The sequence below is a fragment of the Quercus robur genome, chromosome 5, assembly GCF_932294415.1.
Source record: "Quercus robur chromosome 5, dhQueRobu3.1, whole genome shotgun sequence".
In the NCBI taxonomy this organism is placed as follows: Eukaryota; Viridiplantae; Streptophyta; class Magnoliopsida; order Fagales; family Fagaceae; genus Quercus; species Quercus robur.
The window spans coordinates 85,515,379-85,538,304 of NC_065538.1; the positions used below are offsets into that span (position 1 = coordinate 85,515,379).

General features: G+C 32.2%; 1 protein-coding gene across 5 annotated transcripts in view; it reads right to left on the minus strand.

Annotated features, from left to right (window-relative positions):
• The window catches only part of LOC126727513 (uncharacterized), a 29,908-nt gene extending 23,990 nt beyond the window's left edge, over window positions 1–5,918 (minus strand). For all 5 annotated transcript variants that reach the window (XR_007656261.1, XR_007656260.1, XR_007656258.1 and 2 more), the window contains exons 1-3: window positions 5,013–5,918; window positions 440–1,553; window positions 43–327 (exon numbers count right to left, since the gene is read on the minus strand). Coding sequence is in view for 1 of the 5 variants with exons in the window: in XM_050433191.1 (XP_050289148.1) it covers window positions 43–327; window positions 440–1,553; window positions 5,013–5,527 (1,914 nt within the window). In the remaining 4 variants the exon portion in view is untranslated. The remainder of the gene's footprint in view (window positions 1–42; window positions 328–439; window positions 1,554–5,012) is intronic.
• Window positions 5,919–22,926: the final 17,008 nt, after the last annotated feature.

Consider the following 22,926-nt stretch of genomic DNA (forward strand, 5'->3'; position numbering starts at 1 on the left):
AAATAAAAAAGCAACACTAGCATACATTAATGGAAAACTTACGGTAAGTCCCTCTGGTAATTGCTCAATGTGGCTGCGTGGCATGATGAGTTCAACAAGATTGTCTGGTTGAAAATCGACTGGCATTGATTTCAAAGGATAATCATGCCATTCCATCATTCTTAACTCATTAGAAAGAAAATCAAGCCCTTTTGGAAGGTGCACATTAGAAATTTTAAGCAACCTTAGACTTTCCATATTTGAGAAGGCTTTGTCATTCAAGTTTTCTTTACGTCGAACTTCTTTTCCCCGGAAATCAAGAACTATGCCTTTAACAAATTCTGTTCCCTGGCAATCAGCAACAATGAAATTAGCGTTGGCAAAGATATAGAAAAAAATTTGCTAGAATTACACAAATATACACTTCTCTAAGTTTATGCCTATATACAGAGCCACTTACAGTATTTTTCTTTAGCACATGAAACACATTCTTACAAAGCCACAACCTACTGCGTCTTCCACACTCTTGAGGTGATTCACGACTAACAATTCTCCAACCCATCTGTTGTATTAAATCATGCATATGTAATTTTCCCCCTAAAATGGCAATGAGAGATTTGTCCTTGAGAGTTTCTACATTCTTCTTGCAACCAGAACCTTCTATATGCGCTACTCGATTTTTATCCTCCCCTTTGAAGAAACACGCTATATCCAAAAATAGATCTTTCTCTGCTTTAGTCAATCCCCTATAACTTATTTCAAGTTTATCAAGAATTTTTTCTTCAGGAATTTCCCCTTCAAGAGTTTCTCCTTCAAGGATTTCTTCTAATTGATGCAGGTGATCTTCCCATACCTCTCTTGGTCTATCAATCAAGGAGGAACCCAAAACTTTAAGAGCTATAGGAAGCCCTTTAGCGTACTTCACAAAACCATTGGACAAATCCTCAAAATCTTTTTTAGGATAGGTTTGTTTAAACACATACCAACTGAAGAGCTCCAAAGCTTCATCATTATCTAATCCACGTACCTTATGTATAGTAGTACCCAGGTGATGCCTCTTTAGCAAGTGCTTATCTTTACTTGTGATAATGATCATACTCCCTCGACCAAACCAGTTAGGCTCCCCTGCTAATGCCTCTAGCTGTTCATCTTTGTCAACATCGTCAAGAACAATAAGAACCTTCTTATTTAGTAGTCTCTTCTTTATGACATTGATCCCTATACGAGGGTCCCAAATGTCTTCCTTTACCCTCAGTGCCTCATAAAGAAGCTGTTTTTGTAAATGTTCTCGACCCATTTTTTCATCTTTTTCTCTAATGTCATAAATAAAGCTGCTAGCTTCAAATTGATGACGAATTCTGTTGTAAATGGCAAGTGCTAGAGTGGTTTTACCAATCCCAGGCATCCCCCAAATCCCTATGAAGTACACATCATCTGACATTGTACTAAATAAGTTCATCATTTCCTTCACATGTGAGTCTATTCCAACAAGGTGCTCAGAATCATCTGATAATTCACAATTCAATTCATCAAATATGCTTTTTGTGATTTCCTCAATATCTTCTGATTCCGGACTGTAATAAAAAAAATAATAAATAAAAAAATACAAACAATAATTTTAATAAGACAAGTGTGCTAGCCACAAAGAGATAATACATCATTATAGAAGTTTTTAAAAATCTTATATTACAAAAGTCAGGAAAAAAACCTTATGTTAGGGGTGTCAAATGGGCAAGTTTGGGTGGGTTTGGGATGAGCATAATTGGATTTTTAAGAAGAAAAACATAAAAATGAAGCAAAATCACATATCTAGCCTTGTTTTTAACTTAGGGGTGGCAAATGAGTGGGTTTGGGGTGGGTATAATTAGGTTGGGTATATAAAACTCATTTACCCATTAAAACCCATTTAGCTAATTACTTCTAACCCAAATCCAACCCAACCCAATTATTATAGGTAAACCCCAACCCACCCAATTACCCAATTATCAAAATTACCAAAATGCCACTAAAGTGAAAATGACCTAAGCACTCTAAAATCTTCAAAAATGAACAAAATACACCCAAAACCCTAAAAATTACCAAAATACCCTTGAAACCCAAAAAATTACCAAAATACCCTAGAAACCTTAAAATTACCAAAATATCCCCAAAACCTAAAAAATGACCAAAATACTCCCGAAACCTAAAAATGATGAAAATACCTCCGAAACCCAAAAGAAGACTAAAATACCCTCAAAATCCAAAAAATTTCCAAAATACCTCCGAAACCCAAAAAATGACTAACATACCCTCAAAACCTAAAAATTACCAAAATACCCCCGAAACCTATAAAATGACCAAAATACACCCGAAACCCAAAAAATGACCAAAATACCCTTGAAACCCAATAAAAAGACTGAAATACCCCCTGAAATCCAAAAAATGACCAAAATACCCCCAAAATCCAAAAATGACCAAAATACCCCCAAAATCTAAAAAATGACCAAAATACCCCTAAAATTTAAAAAATGACCAAAATACCCCCAAAACCTAAAAATTACCAAAATAATCACGAAACCTACAAAATGAACAAAATACCCTAAGAATCCAAAAAAATGACCAAAATACCTCTAAAACCTAAAAATTACCAAAATAATCACAAAACCTACAAAATGACCAAATACCCTCAGGAATCCAAGAAAATGACCAAAATACCCCCTGAAACCTAAAAATTACCAAAATACCCCCCAAAACCCATAAAATGACTAAAATACCCCCGAAACATAAAAAAATGACTAAAATACCTCCGAAACCTAAAAATGAACAAAATACCCCCAAAACCCAAAAAATGTCAAAAATACCCCCAAAACCTAAAAAATTACCAAAATAATCTCGAAGCCTAAAAATTAACCAAAATAACACAAAAACCTAAAAATGACCAAAATACCCCCAAAACCTTAAAAATGGCCAAAATAACCACGAAGCCTAAAAATTGACCAAAATAACCTAGAAACCAAAAAATGATCAAAATACCCTCGAAACCTAAAAAATGATCAAAATACCCTCGGAATCTAAAAATTAATTGAAAAACCCTCTGAAACCTAAAAATGACCAAAGTACCCCTGAAACCTAAATATGACTAAAATAACTTCTAAACCTTAAAATGACCAAAATATCATCGAAACCTAAAAAATGACCAAAATACCCTGAAACCTATAAAATGAAAAAAATGCCCCTTAAACCTATAAGTCGATAAAAATACACCCTAAACCTAAAAAATTACCCAAATCCCCCCTAAAACTAAAAAATGACCAAAATACTCCCTAAACATAAAAAATTACCAAAATACCCCCTAAACCTAAAAATGACTAAGATACCTCGGAAACCTAATGAATGATTGAAATAATCCCAAAACCTAAAAAGTTATTAAACAACCTCCAAAACCTAGAAAATTACAAAAAAATGGCCCCAAAATCTAAAAGTTAACGAAAGAACCCTAAAACCTAAAAAATTAGTGACATTCCCTCAAAACCTACAAAATGACTGAAATACTCTTAGAACCTTTAATTTAACGAAAATACCCTCGAAACATCCAAAATACCCCAAACCCCTATTTTGGTAATTTTAGAGGCTTCGGGTGTATTTTGTTCATCTTATAGGATTAGTGGTATGTTGGTCATTTTAGATATTTTGAGGGGTATTTTGGTCGTTTTATAGGTTTTGAGGTATTTTAGTCGTTTTAGGGGTTTCAGGGTATTTTTGGTAATTTTAGAGGTTTTAGGTTCTTTGTGGCCATTTTAGAGGTTTTGGGTTTATTTGGGTCATTTCAAAAGTTTAGGGGTATTTTCTTCACTTTATAGGTTTGAGGGTATTTTGGTCATCTTTTGGTTTTAGGGGGGTATTTTGGTCATTTTTAGGTTTCTAGATTATTTTGATCAATTTTTAGGTTTCAGGATTTTTTTTGGCTATCTTTTAGGTTTCGATAGTATTTTTGTCATTTTTTAGGTTTCGGAGGTATTTTGGTCATTTTTTAGGTTTTGAGGTTATTTTGGTCATTTTTTAGGTTTCAGAGGGGTTTTGGTAATTTTTAGATTACAAGGGTATTTTGGTCATTTTCTGGGTTTTGGAGATATTTTTGGTAATTTTTAGGTTTTGGGGGGTATTTTGGTAATTTTAAGGTTTTTGGGGGTATTTTGGTCATTTTTTGGGTTTCGGGGGGTATTTTAGTCATTTTGTAGGTTTCAGGGGTATTTTGGTCATTTTTTGGGTTGGGGGTATTTTGGTCATTTTTAGGTTTCGAGGGTATTTTGGTTATTTTCTTATTTTGGAGGTATTTTGGTAATTTTTAGGTTTTGGGGAGTATTTTTGGTCATTTTTTGAGTTTCGAGGGTATTTTGGTCATTTTCTAATTTTTGAGGTATTTTAATAATTTTTAGGTTTTGGGGTATTTTGATCATTTTTTAGGTTTAAGGGGGTATTTTGGTGTTTTAGGGGTATTTTGGTCTTTCTCAGGTTGAGGGGGTATTTTGATAATTTTAGTAGTTTTGGGGCATTTTAGAGTGGGATAATTCGTAAAAATGATAGTTGGATCATAATTGGGTCTAATTGGATACCCAATTAAAACCCAATAAACATTAATGTTAATTGAGTTAATACCAATTTAACCCAATTAATAATTGGATGGATTTGGATGGACAAATAGGTTTGGGTTGATTTTACCACCCCTATAATTTTAACAGAGATGAGTTAAGAAAATTTAATTGAACTAACCCCATAAAGGTAAAATGTTAATTTTCATACTACAAGTATGCAACTTAAATCTCAATCAAATCACACGTTGGTAAATAACAATTCGCCCTTGTTAATTAAAGCAACTTAAAGTTAAAAGTTAGCTATGGAAACATCTCAACTCTCAGCCACAGAGCACAGAGTTCTATCAAATAAAACAAACAAACAAATTATACCAGTACATACACTGGAGAGCAAGAGAGATACCAATTCAAAAGTTATCCGAATCATTGATGATATGACTAGAAGAAAAGGTAGAATCTTACCTATCCACTAAATGCCTCCCGCGGATCTTGCTCACTTCTTTCAGTGCAGATCTCCACTCTTTTATCTGTTCTTTGCCAACCTTGCGATCTTCTTCATGCTTGAGAAATGCTTTCTCAAAACTCTCCCTCTGATTCCCAACATCAGAGGGATTTACATGGTAGAAAATAGGTCGAACTTTCAGACCCTTCTCTTTCATGCATTCAAGAATTTTGACAAGTTCATTCAAACACCACTTTGATAAAGCATAGTTTTTTGAGAGAATAATAATTGCATATTGAGATTCTTCTATCGCTTTCATGAGGCCTGAAGCAATAGGTTTTCCTTGCTTGAGATTTTCATTATCTCTATAAACATTAATGCCTTTCCGTATCAAAGTAGCATATAGATGATCTGTAAAATTCTTCCGGGTGTCCTCACCATAAAAACTGAGAAAAACTTCGTATTTCCATTGAGACATAGAAGAAGATGATGAGGACAAGGATGTACAAGCCTTTTGAGCGCCGAAGGAAGCCATTAGAAACTCACAACCTATAGCTTGTTTATGGAAAACGGAGTACTAAAAGAGAATGGAATTTTTTTTTTTTTTTTTTTTTTTTCTGTTTTTAGGAAAAAAAAGAGAACGGTTTTTTTTTTTTTTTTTTTTTTTTTTCCGAGATTGAAGAGAATGGAACTTGAGCAAAGCTTTATGAGAACTTCAACTTTCTGTAGAGGTTTCAGCTATCATTCGCGGTATTAAATTCCTGGCGACGTGGGAGAAGCATTTATAAGTGCTTAAGTGGGAACACATTGCAATTAGATTAAAAGTTCATTTTAGACGACAGTTTTTATTTTGATACCTAGACTCTCAATTTTTATCAATTTCGTCTTCTAAGTTTGTAGTAATTGCTAAGTGATCCTCCGTCTCTCTCTCTCTCTCTCTCTCTCTCTACCTCCCTTCCTTTTTTTCCTTATTCTAGAGTCTAGAGTCTTTCTACGAAACTCCAAGCCAAGCTTTTGATGTCCGCATTTCACGCTTCAATTCCCGCTCGACACGAAATGCTCAAAAAGTCTTTCTGCGAAAGCAGCGAAACTCCATGTGCAAAATGACACAGAGTTGAAAGAATCTGGAACTTTCTTTTAACTGAACTGATCTTATAAAACTGAATAACTGAATGAATGAAACTGTACGAGGCCCAAAATATCCCATACTACAGGGGATTAGTTACAGTACATATGCCAGCCAATTAACTTGAACAGGGGCGGAACTACAGTGGGGCAGGGGGGGGCAATATATATATATATGTATATATATGTTGAAATTTTAAATTTTGGTCCTAATAGGCCCCCCAGTTAAAAAAAAAAAAAAAAAAAAACTGGTATACATATGTAATTTGAAAAATTAAGATTTGCCCTTAAATATATATATTTTTGGATCTCCTCTGAAATAGTGCCGAGTTCCATTTTGATAAATGTGTTGAAATGTTTAAGAAATACTTATTTTATATGTAGTATTTTGTTAAATATGAAATAGATGTTAGTTTTTATTTTCATAAAAAAAAAAAATTTGTTTTAAGCTTTTGCCCCCCTCAAGTTCGAATCCTGGTTCCGTCCCTGAACTTGAACGCATTCTAGTGTGAACACATTCTACTTAACAATCAGGTTGTAGTATGTTAATAGACGCGTGCCCCAATAATATGGTTCACTATATACTTAAATAAAAACTAAAAGTGAAATTACATTTTAAATCCTAGTCCTTCACTCCTTCTAGCTTCATTTTTTACAATAAATAAATAGGAAAAGGATTTATGCCAAGATTGACACTAAAATTCAGTTCCACCATAGTCCTTCTAGCTTCATCAATGTACTTGTTTTCGTTTCTTTTTCTTTCTTTCCTTTTATTTTATTATTTTTTTTTGGATAGAAAAAATAATAAATTCAACACTTAAATTAAGATATGTTACAGTTCTTAAAAAAGAAAAGAAAAAAGAAAGTAAAGATCAGTAGAGGATAATAAATATATACTATAAAAATTCAATGGTACTGGTCCCCGGCCCCTATGAACTGGGTTAAATTGAACATTGATTGTTCCTCTCTTGGCAACCTCAGTCTGGCAAGAGGTGGAGGGTTAATCCTCAGTACAAATGGCAAATGAGTGAAAGGCTTTGCAAGAGCTATTTGAGTGCTGAAGGAAGCCATTAGAAACTCACAACCAATAGCTTGTTTATGGAAAATGGAGTACTAAAAGAGAATGGAATTTTTTTTTTTTTTTTTGATAGAAGAGAATGGAACTTGAGCAAAGCTTGATGAGAACTTCAGGGGCTATTTGGATTGGTAAATTCCGTAACTCAATTCTCAGTTTCCATAACTCATAACTCAAAAATAGTGGGACCCATAATAAAAAGGTTGTTTGGCAAACGATAACTCTGTTTCCATCACTCAATTATCTGATTTTTGAGTTATGAGTTATGGAAACTGAAAACACATTTTAGCTGTTTTCAGTTTCCATAACTCATAACTCAATGGCAATATTGTAATTAAACACACATAGAAGACCCATAAAACAGTACCAGCCGCTCCTTTTGACCACTTTTGACTTTTTCTTCTTTCTTCTTCTGAGTTGGCTGTTTTTTTTTTTTTTTTTTTTAGCTTCGGTGAGTTTGGGTACTGAAAAAAAAATAAAGGCGAAAAACACATTTTGGTCCCTACATTTTCAGCCGATTCCCGTTTTAGTCCCTAAGTTTTTTTTTTACCGCTTTTAGTCCCTCTCCTGAAAAACCGTTCCATTTTGGTCCCTACCGTTACATCATAAACGGATATTGCTGATGTGGCAAACGGCATGCACTGTTGGCCTGACGTGACCATTAAAATAATTTAAAAAAATGCCACGTCAGCATTTAAATTAAAAAAATTAATTTATTAATTTTAACTAAATAAAAAAAATTAAAAACAGAATTAAAAACTAAAAATCATATGAATTGAGATCTAAGTGTATCTTGAACAAGAACACCAAGAACACAAACTCAAATCCAAGAACACAAACCCAGAAATTTAAAATTAAAAAAAATTAAATAAAAAAAAAACATCAAAGCATTAGTTCAAACCCAGATCTTGGATTGCTTCTTCTCTCTCTCTCTCACTCGTTACAGTCTCACTCAACACAACCAATCAAAATGGACGTCCCTAAAGAGCAAATCACTACTCTCCTCGAACACGGCCTCTACACCTCAGCTCAGACCCTCGTATTTTTCATTTCTCACTTCCCCTATAAAATCAATTTTCACTTCTTTACTCTTAGATTTCAATTTGGCTTTACTTTAATCCGATTGATTTGTTTGAATCAGGGTTCTTATCAGGTGGAGAGTTTGAGACTAATATTACTAGATTCACATTGCCAATACGTGCCCTTGCATTTAATAGATCAGGAAGACTAATATCTCCATCCACGACCCTCTTCTTCCTTTAAGCGCTCCCAGGATCCTCTGCCACCACCGCGATGGCGTCACCGCCGTTGCCATTAGCCCCAACTCCACTTGCCTCGCTTCCGGATCCATCGATCACTCCGTCAAGCTCTACAAATTTCCCGGTATTCTAATCTCTGTTTCTCCGTTTCTTTTGTTGAGTATGAAGTTTGTGGAATTTTGATGATGGGATTTAAAAAAAAGAAAAGAAAAATTGGGTTTGATTTGTGTTTTTAGCTTGATGGGTTTTCTTTCTGTGTGTCATTTATCGATTCAGTTGTTAGATTCGCATGGTAATCATTTTGTGCTCTATTGGGATTCTCTAAAGAATCAAGCTTGACGTGTGAAATGTTTTAATTTTTGTTGGAATGTTGGTCTGCTCGTATAGATCTGTGTGAAATGTTGAGATATTTAGGATTTTTTTAAAAAAAATTTAAGTGTATGGTACTCTTGATGGAATGTGTGAAATGATTTTGTGTGTTTTGAGATCTAAATTTCTGGGTTTGTGTTCTTGGATTTTAGTTTGTGTTCTTGGTGTTCTTGTTCAAGACACATTTAGATCTCAATTCATATGATTTTTAGTTTTTAATTCTATTTTTAATTTTTTTTATTTAGTTAAAATTAATAAATTAATTTTTATAATTTAAATGCTGACGTGGCATTTTTTATTATTATTTTAATAGTCACGTCAGGCCAACAGTGCATGCCGTTTGCCACATCAGCAATATCCGTTTATGATGTAACGGTAGGGACCAAAATGGAACGGTTTTTCAGGAGAGGGACTAAAAGCGGTAAAAAAAAAACTTAGGGACTAAAATGGGAATCGGCTGAAAATGTAAGGACCAAAATGTGTTTTTCGCCAAAAATAAAAAAATAAAAAAGCTGCACCGGCTAACAGGTATGAGCCCACAAATAATGTGAAAAATATTGAATGATGGAAATTGGATGATGATGCCAAACGGGTGTGAAAAATTAAGTGATGTGTAATGAGTTACGGGTGATGAGTGATGAGTGACGGAAATTGAGTAATGAAACTTTCTTATCCAAACAGCCCCTCAACTTTCTGTAGAGGTTTCAGTTATCATTCGCGGTATTAAACTCCTAGTGACGTGGGAGAAGCACTTATGGGTGCCTAAGTGGGAATACATTGAAAATAGATTAAAAGTTCATTTTAGACAGTTTTTATTATTTTGATACCTATACTCTCAATTATTATCAATTTCGTCTTTTAAGTTTGTAGTAACTGCTAATGTGATCCTTCCATCTATTTTCATTAATGAATTAGCCCTTAACGCCACCAAAACAGCCTACGTTATACTTTTTTTTTTTTTTTTTCACATTCTATTCAATTAAGAGAGGGGCAGAGCAAAGATTAAATAGAACCTATGATTTTCTAACTTTCACATCTCCATCCACCTCTCCCAGAATGGACCACATGGATTAAAATTTTACATCAGTTTTGTCAGTACATAAACTCAAGTTTGTAAGACTCAAGTTGCTACAGTAAACTTGAGTCTAAGAGACTCGAGTTGCTAGTTCCATAAATAATTTCGAAAACTTGTTAACTAATGAAATTATTAGCAAAATGGTGTTAAATTGCAAAAAAATCCGATTTGTGACCCTTCTCAGAAGTTTCAAATGTCAAATCATAATTGTGATGGAACAATTCTGTTACTAGTCTAAGTTACTGCTTTTAATTTTTTTTTAAAAAAATCTTTAAGACCTTTCTCACAAAAGTTTCAAATGTAAAATCATAATTGTGATGTAACAATTCTGTTACTAGTCTATGGATCCATTTGGATATAACTTATTTTTGTTGAAATAAAAAATTAAAAATTCAAAACTGAAAACACTGTAGCAAAATAATTTTTAAATGTGTGAATAGTATCGTAGGACCTATGAACAATGCACGAACAGTGTGTGAATAGTGCGTAAACAGTGCATTTTGTCTCCTGTACAGTGAATTCAGGTAATGTTACTGTCTATACACGCTGAAAAAAAAAAATCTATATATATGCAGTGAATCCAAACACCCACTAAGTTATTGCTTTTAATTTTTTTTTTTTTAATTTTTGGAGACAGCTTTAAAAAAAATTATGTTGGCTTTTGCAAATAAAAATATATCCAATCTCTTGGCACGAAGTCATAGATTCTAGAGAAAGCTGGGACTGCGCTAGGAATAGAACAAAGTTTAAATGGAACAACAAAAATATCAATCTCTTATGTGATCTCTGTTAAATTATGGCACAAAAGGTATCCATCATATTTTTTTTATTACACAAATTCTATTTCTGGTCATAATTAATAGTTTCGAGGATTCTGTATCTCACTGGATGATAATTTTTTTTTTTTTTTTTATAAATTTCCAAGAGGCATTTCCTTTTGAAACCAGTTTGCGTTTTTTATTCTTTCTTATATATTTCATTTGCAACTTAAGTTTCTTTTACCAGACTGTCAATAAAGCCGTCTTCCTCGTGAAAACTTAATAAAGCATTAAGAATGAAAAATTATGTGAACACTTTAAGGACTCACTTGGATAGAACTTATTTGTTGAAATTGAAAACTGAAAACCGAAAATACTATAATAAAATAATTTTTAAATATGTAAATAGTATTATAATATCTATTTTTAATGAAAAAATTGTTAAAAAGGTGAAATTTGTGAGTATGGTGAAAGAGCCGCAAACTGATGAAAAGCTGCTATAAAACCAGAAATATACTGTTACTGTTCATGTTGCTGAACGGTAATATAAACAGTAACTGTTTGTCCCCTGAAATGCGTGCTGAAAAAAAAAAAAAAAAGAGATGCATGAACCTCTTTTTCATGGCATCTTCAAAGAAAAAGGCCAGCTGGGAAAATATTAAAATAGAAAATAATGATCGGTGGTTTATTTTCTTTTTGTGCGCTTGGTATGGTTCACTTGGCACATACAAAGTCTTTTTCAATGTTGCGCAGCATAATGATTATTAATCCAAAAAAATATCTACAACAAAAGTATATATACACACACGCAAAAGTGTATATGAGATATAATTTAAGAAGATAAAATGTAATTTTCTTAAATTATTTCATTACAATATTTTTTATTCTCTTAATATAATTTTCATGTATTGTACCAAACATGCTATTAGAGACAAATAACCTAAGTGATGTGTTCTTTTTAGAAGATGCAAGTATGTGAATTTTTAAGACTTGAGTTTCATGTGAATTAAAATTTTACATTAGTGTTGTCAGTACATAAAACTTGAGTATGTGTGACTCAAGTTGATACAGTAAACTCGAGTCCAAAAAGTTCTAGATGGTAATTTTATAAATAATTTTGAAAACATGCTAATTAATGAAATTATTAACAAAATGGTGTTAAATTATATAAAAAAAAAAAATCCGATTTATGACCTTCTCAGAAGTTTTAAATGTCAAATCATAATTGTAATGGAACAATTTTGTTACTAGTCTAAGTTATTGCTTTGAAAAGAATTTTTTTTTTTTTTTTTTAATTTTTAGAAACAGCTTTAAAAAAAGTTGATGCAGGCTTTTGCAAACAAAAATATATCCAATCTTTCGGCATGAAATCATAGATTCTAGAGAAAGCTGGGACTGCCAGCGCTTATAGTGTTAAGATACTGAGGTACTGGCTTAGGTGTGTGGGCCTAGTAGTGTAGCTCATGTGCTAACAGCTGGCTCAGCAGTTATTGTATGCATGTGCCTAACAGCTGTGTGTGACGTGCCTACAGTGCGATGAGTTGTGCCTAGTGTGGTGATGAGGCGTGCGTGCAGAGGCATGTGCAGAGGCGTGTGCAATTAAGATGAGCTGCTAGTGACAGTTAGGAAAGTTTTAGAGATAGTTACAGATAGTTACAATGGGTAATTACTGAAATGTAATGGACTGTAATTGTATATAAGCCCAATTTTGGAATAAGAAAAGTAAGCTTGGAATTATTCATAACTCTCTTTTCCTGGTCTGACTCTTCTTGGAAGTGGTTCCCTCGTAGTGACCCATATTTGAGCTTTCCCATTTCTCTATTCCCTTCCTTACTTCCTTCCATATTTCAGTACATAACATATAGTTTGATTAGGAATAGAACAAAGATTAAATGTAACAACAAAAATATCAATCTCTTATATGATCTCTGCTAAATTATGGCACAAAAGGTATCCAACATAATTTATTTTTTTAATTGCACAAATTCTATTTCTGGTCATAATTAAATCTTTTTTAATTTCCAAAGAGGCATTTCCTTTTGAAACCAGATTGCTTTTTTTTTTTTCTTTCTTATATTTTATTTGCAACTTTAGTTTCTTTTACCGGCCAGTCAACAAAGCGGTCTTCCTCCTGAAAACTTATGTGAACACCCTAAGACTCTAGACTCAAAATTTCTACGAAACTCGATCAAAGCCAAGCTTTTGCCACAACGTACGGCCCACAATAAGCACAAAACAATGTCCGCAATTCACGCTTCAATTCCCGCTCGACACGAAATGCTCAAAAAGATAGAGATGCATGAAACTCGTTTTCATGGCATCTTCAAAGCAAAAGGCCAGGGAATATATTAAAATAGAAAATAATGATCGGTGGTTTATTTTATTATTGTGCGGTTGGTATGGTTCACTTATTGGCACATACAAAGTCTTTTTTAATGTTGCACAGCATGATGATTATTAATCCAAAATAACAACAAAAAAGAAAGTATATATATATACGCAAAAGATAAATCAGTATTACAAGCCCTTTTTTTTTTGAATTTAGTATTATAATTTTTTATTCATCCATCTCTTCTAATGTCATAAATTTTAGAGGCTTGCCAATCAAAGAATATCCAATAATGAATAACTAGCAATTTAATTAGGATGGACATCTGAGGTCAAAAAAATTTGTAAGTAAATAAAAATTGAAGCAAATATTAATCATAGAGATTCAAACAATAAAAACTTACTAATGACATTGTTTTTCATGAGAATCCCCCCCGCCCCCCACTTGACCCTCTTATTTCCATGTCTTTCATGGACAAACCAATTTGTATAAAATAAAGTAAATAATTACACTATTTTTAGTTGAAATTCTATACGTCACAGTTAAAAAATTACAAAAAGAATGCCAAAGAAAATGGGAAAAAAAAAAAACACGATTCGACATATGTGCCTTAATTTGCTCATAAAATGGATAAATACAACAAATAATAACTTTTAATGGCAATTAAAAGGATAAAAAAAAAAAAAAAAAAAAGATAAGAAAATTGTGTCATCCATTGATCATTTTATTCCAAGTTTTTTTCCCTACAATTTTCTTAACAAATAAATCAAAATCTCGCACAAAAATCAAAATCAAAATCAAATGAGCAATAAATGAGAAAAAAAGGAGATAGAGAATTAAGAGAATTATCTTGAAAGGAAGGACAACTCTTTCTTAGGGTCTGTTTGGATAGAATTTATTTTGCTGAAACTAAAAACTGAAAATACTGTAACAAAATAATTTTTAAATATGTAAATAGTGCCGTGTGACCCTTTTTAATGAAAAAATTGATAAAAAATGAAATTTATGGGTCTGTAAACAGTGCACGGATGCACTGCTCACGGAAGACTGGTCAAAGGTTGTGGCTACTGTTTATGTACAGTACATGAACAGTAGCCGCTTGTTGGGGGAAAAGGCGTGAAAAAAAAAAAAAAAAGGAAAACATAGGAAACTTAAACGCAGCAAAATGCAACGTGGATCCAAATTGAGCCTTAGAGAGAAAAAGAGATTTTTTTTTTTTTTTTTTTGAAGTTTAAACAGTAGGATGAGAGGTATTTATTTATGTTTAAAATTTTGCCAACTATACAAAAGGATGAAGGAAATGTGAAAGTGCCTAAATTTTAATGGATATAGATAAGGGGTTATAGTTTCAAATTGTAAATATTCTTTTTTTCAAAAAAAATAATATAAATATTCCACTAAAGAAAAATTGCAACTACTCGATCTTTCAAAAAAATTTCAAAAAATAGTACCTATTATTTATTTTTAGAGATAATAATTTTATTTTGATAGGAGTTTTTCTTCGTTATATGTAATTATTTAGAAACTTTTTTTCCCTGTATTGAAAATGATAATTTTTAATTTTTATATATATATTGTTAAACCAATCTAATGTGATACTTGTATGGTACGTTATAAGAATAAGGGTACGTTTGGTACACTAAATGTAGATTACATTAGGAATAGTAATCTTTATTATTGGGAATAGAAGATATTATAATGGAATAACTATTATTATTCATAAGTTTGGTTGTTACATATGGAAAGCTTGTAAAAGATGGTGTATAAGGAAACTTTATATTTTTTGAAATATATTAATTTTAAAACCTATTATATATACTAAGGAATAGTTATTACATCCATTTTAAAGAGGAATAGCTATTCTTCAATTTAAAGAATAGTCATTCCAATGTAATAACTAATCCATGTAATAAAGATGCAACCAAATAACCGAATTGCTATTACACATGAATAACTATTCCATTATAGGAACTATTACAGCATACCAAACATACCCTAAGTATTTAAATTCAAATAGATAACAAATAAAAATAGGAATCAAACATTTAAATACAATAATGGGTGGTGAGAATAGTTTTTTTTTTTTGGTACGTGAGATGGTGGGTCAATATTTAGTTATTTATAATTATTTACATGAGTAGTGGGTTTTTAGTGGAATGTTTTTTTATTGTTTGCAAAATTTTCAGTAAGTTTAAAAATGCTAAATTACTCTTTACTCTTTAAACTTTTTTTGCTCTTTTGTAAGTAAATTAAACTAAAGGGCATGTTACTTTAGAATTTATGTACGGATATTTTAATACGTAAAATGATGAAACTCAAATAGAAAATCCTTTTATAATAGTATACATTACAAAGTCGTTTGGCTAATAAAATGAATTTTAGTTTTAATCTTTTGGTGTTTATACATACACACACTAGTCTCACTACACGTGCTGTGCGTGGAAGATGAGGCACTCTTTTTTTTTTTCTTTTTCTTTTTTGGTATAGTGTACATCAGATTAAGAATTAAGGAAACTAGAAATTTTAAAATAAATAAATAAAAGAAACTGGTAAGTCTTGATAATTTTTTTTTTTTTTTTAAAAGTTGGAAAGTGGTCTTAAGGGAAATATCACAATGGATTAAGAAGTTTTTTTTTTTTTTTTGGGGAGGGGGGGGATAAGTTTGCTTTGAAGACATATATTAGTCAAAGATTGTCTTATTTTGTAAGCATTTTACATGAAGTTAAAGATTTAATTTTACTAGGTTATTCTCAAGTTTTCTCCCAATTAAACCTAGGGTCTAGGGGTATTTCTGAAATGTATAAAAGTTCAAAAAAATTATTTTCTGAATAAAATTATTTTCTATTCAGCTATTCTGCATAAAATTATTTTCTATTCAACATTATTTGAAAAACTGATCACTTTTTTTTTTGCGTAAATTATTTTCTGTTCACTATTTAAAAAATTGTTCCCTGTTTTCTCATAAAACACCTAATGAAATCATGTTTTCTAAATTTAAAAGCCAAATCTGAATGCTTTTTCATGTTTAAATTTCACAATGAACGAATTTGTTCTTCTGCATTGATAAAATCTATTTCTACATTAATAAAATTTGCTCCCTGCACATCATGTTTACTGTATATTCGAATCTCCTTACTGCATTCATAAAATCTGTTTTTTGCATTAAGTAAAATTGTTCACTGTTTTCTACATAAACTATTTCTAGCATTCTGCATAAAATTATTTTCTGTTTAGCATTATTTAAAAAATTGTTCACTCTCTTTTCTACGTAAATTATTTTTTAGTTCACTATTTAAAAAATTGTTCACTATTTTCTCATAAAATACATAGTGAAATCGTGTTTCCTAAATCTAAACGCCAAATTTGAATGCTTTTGAATTTCACAATAATCGAATCTATTTTTCTGCATTGATAAAATCTGTTTCTACATTAATAAAATTTGCCCTCTGTATATCATGTTTATTGTATATTCGAATCTGCTTACTGCATTCATAAAATCTGGGTGCTTCTCCTTAGTCCCTACTCTTCAAGACTCAAAGATTGTTGCATCCACACAAATGAATGGCATTGACTTTTTTTTTTTTTGATAAGTCAGATATTTTTAATGATATGAAACAAACCAAAATACAAACAGAAAAACTTGGAAGCCCCAAAACTTTTGCTAGCCTAACACAGTAAGGGCAACTGCCCTGACATAAACTCCCTAATAAAAACAAGAATAATGTTAGAAGTACAAACTATTTTATAAAATATTTTACAAACTGTTGATGTGATAAATAATTATTGGTAAATGAAAAAGTAATATTAATAGTGGGTTAAGATGAAAGTAATAAGATGTTGGTCACATCAACATCTTGTAAAAATGTTGTAAAATAGTTTATAACGTAGCATTACTCTAAAAACAATGTGACATTATCCCAACCCGGTTCTGAACAGATTGCTGAAACTTACAAAAAAACCAAGTACAAACTTAGCTACTAGCAAACTATTGAGCAGAATTCATGAGCAATGGAATGAAGTATACCCCTGTTAGAACTGAGAACTGTGTTTAGGCATTGCTGAAATTACCAGCAGTATTAGCAGTACAACATTTAATCACATCTCACGATAACATCTACTGACACACCTTCTGCCCAAGTATCCATTGTACTTTTTAAGAGGCGTACTACACTGTAATTTCATCATCAATTGTCACAAAATTGTAGCCCTTTGACACGTTTTTCTTTCATCAGCAAGCAGAGTGTATCAAAAATTTTTTTTTTTTTTAATGAATAAAAAATAGGTAGAGGGGGCGACCTAAGTTGGAGTCTTCCTAAGAACACATTATGTAACATTTTATTTGAATTTTCTTTCCATTTTCAATGTTATATATCTGTAAAGTACCAATTAAACTCAAAATGATGTAATTGTAACATAGTTTTGAACACATGAAAAGATTATATTTTTTAATCTACATTAGTATTATTATTGGGGAATTTTCAAGACGAGTATATGAATATTGAGTTTGAGCAAATGATCTTTCTTTATTCATTGGAGGGACTCAAGATGCAACATTAAACTCACCCGCACATGCACAACAGGCTCAGGTATAATTAATCTTTGTCGTATAGGATGCGACGTTCTTTAAAATTTAAGAAAATTCCTTGAAAACCTTAATTCCCATATATGGCTCTCATAATAATTGCCTAGCACTGATTGCCTCGTTTTACTAGTGACTTTCATGTGAATAAGGTTTGATGATGAGATTGCAGTGCTGGAAAGAGAAGGAAAAGGCAAACAAATAAAGGAAATTGTCGGAGTAGGTGCGTTTATTTATTTATTTTAATATATATATATATATATATATTTTAAGTCACTACTACGAAATTTCTAAAAAGGTATGTTAATGAATGTCATTACTTCGAAATTTCTAAAAAGTATCCTAATGCTAATACGTTTTTATTACAAGTTTCCTTTTCTTTTTGAAGTCAAGTCAACAAAAAAGTTGTATAAAAAAAAAAAAAAAAAATCAGCAAACCAGTGCTCCATTCCATTAAATTACCATTTACATGATTCTCAAATAAATAAATAATACCATTTCCATTTTTAAATTTTTACTAAAATCATTTACATACATAAAGTTTAGTCACTTACCATATATCCCTTAATCTTTAAATACTTAATTTGGACTAATAACATTATGTACATAGTATTTTATTTGAACTTTCTTCCCATGCTCAACGTTGATAAATAAGTAAAGTACCAATTAAACTCAAAATGATGTGATTGTAAGTTGTAACATGCTAACACTAGTCATTTTGAACACATGGAAAAAAAAAAAAAAAATTCAAGATTAGTATTCTTATTGAGGATTTTGCAAGATGAGTATGTGAATATTGAGACAAATGATCTTTCTTTATTCGTTGGAGAGACTCAAGGTGCAATATCAATCCGCACTCACATGCTCAATAGGCTTGTGTAGTTAATCTTTCTCATATAGGATGTGACTACATATGTTTTTTAAAGGTAATAATTAAAAAAAAAAAAAAATTCCTTGAAAACTTTAACTCATATGTGGCTCTTATAATAATTGCCTAGCACTCATGGCCTCGTTTTGCTAGTGTCTTTCATGTGAACAAGGTTTGATGTGGCAATGTGGCATGTCAAAAGCTATTTTCATAGCCTAATTGAGCAATTGCTTGAAAGATAATGGTTGATGGTATTCATTTTTGTTTTAACGGTGACTCTTGAGAACAAGGTTTGATGTGGCACGTTAAAAACTATATTTCTATTCTAATATAGTAATTTCCTAGAAGATAATGGTTTATGATATTTGTTTATAGAAAATAATATATTAAATCTTTCTAATGGCTGGATAAAGCTTTCTTATTTTCGTCATTCTTTACTCACTTTATAGTTCTTTTAGAAGTCAAGTCAAAAAAGACATGCCTTTATTTGCTGTCCACCACCAACCCTTCCACCCTCCCTAGTCCGTACCTCAAAAGAAAAGAAAAAATGGAAACTCGGTTATCAAGGTGCTAAAGTGGAAAACAAATTACAATAACAAATGCAACGATCAAGTGAGGAAGTATTGTATGAGATGGTATAATGAGCCTGATGTTTCAATAACATGCAAGTCTCATGTATATAGAACCTACATGTCATCGAGATATAGGTTTTATAAGATTGTTTCATACAAGAATTTTTCCTAATGTATTAAGAAATTATATAGTGTCAAGTGACAAATACAACCATCAACCATCAAAGTCTGGGTGCTTCTACTAATAAGATTGTTCCATCCACACACACAAAGAAGAAGGCATCAACGGTTCTTTTTGGATAATTCAGAATCTATTAATATGAAACAAGCCAATAGAAACAGAAACATTTGAAACACTAGTAAACTACAACAAGGGCATCTACCCTGACATAAACTCCCTACTCAACATGAAAATAGTGTTGCAAGTAACATCAGCTCTAATAAGATCCTTGTTTGTATTTTCTATTCAACTTCTACCAGTTTTTACTTGTTGCCTTCAATCTATTTGCAGGGCTTCCTTGTCTATTCCTACTTCATTGCTACGATATTTCCTCGGTGACTCATCAAAGGCGTGGACACCCACTTCATCTTTATTGACACATACGGAGCTTGACTATAGGAATTACCTTTCTTTCTCTTTTGATGGATAAGAAGAGAATTACTTGGAAGTTAACTAGAAAATTAAATAAAAACCCATATATTTCTATAATCCTAAGTCTTATTTTATCAGGAAGATACCTGGAGGATGGGAGGCCACTTGCAAACTGAATGATAGATGTTGAAAAAAAATGAATACTTGACACATGAATGTTGTACCCTCTGTCTCACTTTTTTATTTTGGTTAGTCAAGGCCGAAATCACCTAGCAATTATGACTATTCGGTACAACTTTTGAAAAAAAATTTAACATTAACATGTTACCTTTTGAATTTGAGCTAAGAGCATTAGCATTGGGGAATGCTAATGTAAAATTTAAAGGAAATTTAGCATTTTTAACTTCAAAACTATCTGGATCAGTGAATTGCAATAGTGCTACAGTGCAATTCTAAACATAGAATTGCACTGTAGCAAGTATCGTATGAAAAATAATATATTTTATGATGATTTCCCCCTAAAACTTCTCTCTCATCAATTCATTCTGCGCGGGCTCTTCTCTCTCTATTCCCTCTCTATTTCTCATATGCTCTCTCCTCATCTTTGAAGCTTCATCTCCGAAATTTCTATGTGACCATCTCCGAAATTTCTGAACCTTCTCCATCTCCATCTCCGAAATTTCTCACCCGATTCACCCTCACCCATCTCCATCGCTGAAGATTCACCCTCACCTCACCCATTCACCGATTCACCCTCACCCATTCACCCTCACCGATTCACCCTCACCCTCACCCATCTTAACCGATTCACCCTCACCCATTTTCAAGGGTTTTTGGGTTTGTGTTCAGATTTTGCAAAAACGAAGCTCCGTCGGTGTTGGTGCTGACTGTAAGGTGGGTTTTGATCAATGTATTAGAGTTTTTGTGTTTGTGTTTCTTTTCTCTATCTACAAGAAAAAGAGGGATCCAGCTTGTGTTTGTATTTAGGTTTTGATAAAAGAATTGTTGTTGATGTTTGCAGAGTTTTTGTTGACCGTAAGCTCGAGTTTATCTTCAGAAAGTTTGTCCAGTTCATCTTCAATTACTAGTACGTATCTCTCTCTCTTTCTATTTCTCTCCCTCCTCTATTTTCTCTTTGTTTCTGTACCCCTCTGTAAAACTGTTCTTTGATAAGCTTTTTTTTCCTCACAAATCATTCAACAACTCCTCCTTTCTACCAAAATCCCAATTTTATTAGATAATCCGTGTTCTTGTATTCTATTAATATTTGGCTGTGTACAGGGCTAGTATTTCTGTAACAAAAAATTACTATAGTATAGTTGAAATATGTTGATTAGGAGCTGTCAATATATATTGTTTTGATTAGGAGTTGTCAACATTTATTGTTTTGATTAGGAGTTGTCAACATATATTGTAGGATGTTGCTATATGTGAGAAGTTGTCACCAAAATATTATGATTAGCTTATACTGATTGTAAAGATACAAATAAAAATTGACTTCATACACTAACTGTTTTAAGTTCCCTATTTAAAAGGGATGGATAGGCAAGAAGACTATGACCAATATGGTAATTTCTTACAAGCTGATTCTGATTTTGTGGAACCATTTTTAAGTGGGTCTCAAAATCCTTCAATGCCCATCCAGTCTTTACCAGAAGTTGAAATTGTCACCTCTAAACGTGGTGGCAACTTTAGTGTAGATGAGGACATCCTCCTCATCGCTGCATGGCTTAACATTGGCACGGATGCTGTGCATGGTACTGAACAAAAGGGTGACAAATTTTGGACGAAAATTTGGGAATTTTTTTATGCGAACAATACTTAAGGAACCACACATTCTAGTACCTCCCTATCAAGTCGATGGGGAAATATTAATAGGGAGACAAGTAGGTTTTCTGGGTTCATGGCTAAAGTTGAAGCTCGAAATAAAAGCGGTACAACTGACGAGGACAAGGTATAAATTTTATTGCAATGGTGTCACAATATTAATTTCCTTTATAGTTTGAAGACTCTAATTATTTTATTTTTTTTAAAAAAAAACTTTAGTTGAAAGAGGCAAAGGAACTATATAAAGCTACACCAAATCCAACATCCGGCAAATACCTAGCTTTTGCTTATGAACATTGTTGGGTTGTGTTGAAGAACCAACCAAAGTGGAGTATGCCTAAGGAAAGATCAAAAAAGCTCCCTCAAACTCCAAGTTCAATTGATCAAGTTGATAGTAATGATGATGACACAGTGGTATTAGTGAGACCAATTGGTAGAAAAGCCGAAAAGGCTAAGCAAAAGAGGACAGATGGTGATAAGGGTTTCGATGATTATTTGGCGAAAAAATTGTAGTATATTCAGGTATCACATGAACAAGACCAAGAGGCTCTTCGCATCAAAGCGGCAAAAGCTTCGTCTTAACACTATTAGGGAGGAGGGAAGAATAATAACCATGGATACAAGTGGCATGAATGACAAAGAAAGACTTTATTTTGAAAATCTCAAGGATCAAATCCTTGCAAGACAAGTTGGAGTTGATGGTAGTAACTTATCTTAGGGTTGGGTTTGGCATATGTAGATGTCTTGTTGTAACTTTATTTTGGTAGTAACTTATCTTAGGGTTGGGTTTGGCATATGTAGATGCCATTTTGTAAGTAACCTTATTTTGGTAGTGGCTTATTTTAAGCGTAAGTTTGGAATATGTAGGTGATGTATTGTTCTAACTTGATCAATTGGCAGCATATTGTGCCACTTATGTAATCACATCATTTTTGTTTATATGAAAAACTTATGTATTTTCTATGTTTGATATCATATCTTCTACCAATTGGTTGTTCCAACTTTAAGTTCATTTTCAGTTTTATACTTCAGTTTAATTTTTTCTAATAGTTATTTGCCTGCTGGTATTTGTTTTAAGTCTGTTTAATTCTGTTTTAAGGGTGTTTCTTTGGCTGTTTATGATAGTTAAGTTTGCTAGCTGTTTATGTGGCTGTTTTACTACTGTTTGTGTGGCTGTTTGGTGAGATTAGAAGCACTATGTCATGTACCACTTAATTATGTTTTTGGTGTGGCTATTTGAAAGGGAAGGGGAATTTGTCATGGTTTTTGGCTTTCACACTTTCACACCAGCTGACACAGAAGGTAAATAATGTTGGATGTGCTAGCTATATGGTGTGGGTTAAGTTAACTTTGACCATTAATAAATGGTCCTTTTGGTAAATGAGTAAGGACTAGTAGAGAACATAAACTCATGGGTGTGCTAACAAATGTCTTTCTAACACTTTCTAATTTCTACTTGAGTTATAAATTAAGAAGTCCACTTATTTGTTTAGGAATAATTTCTAC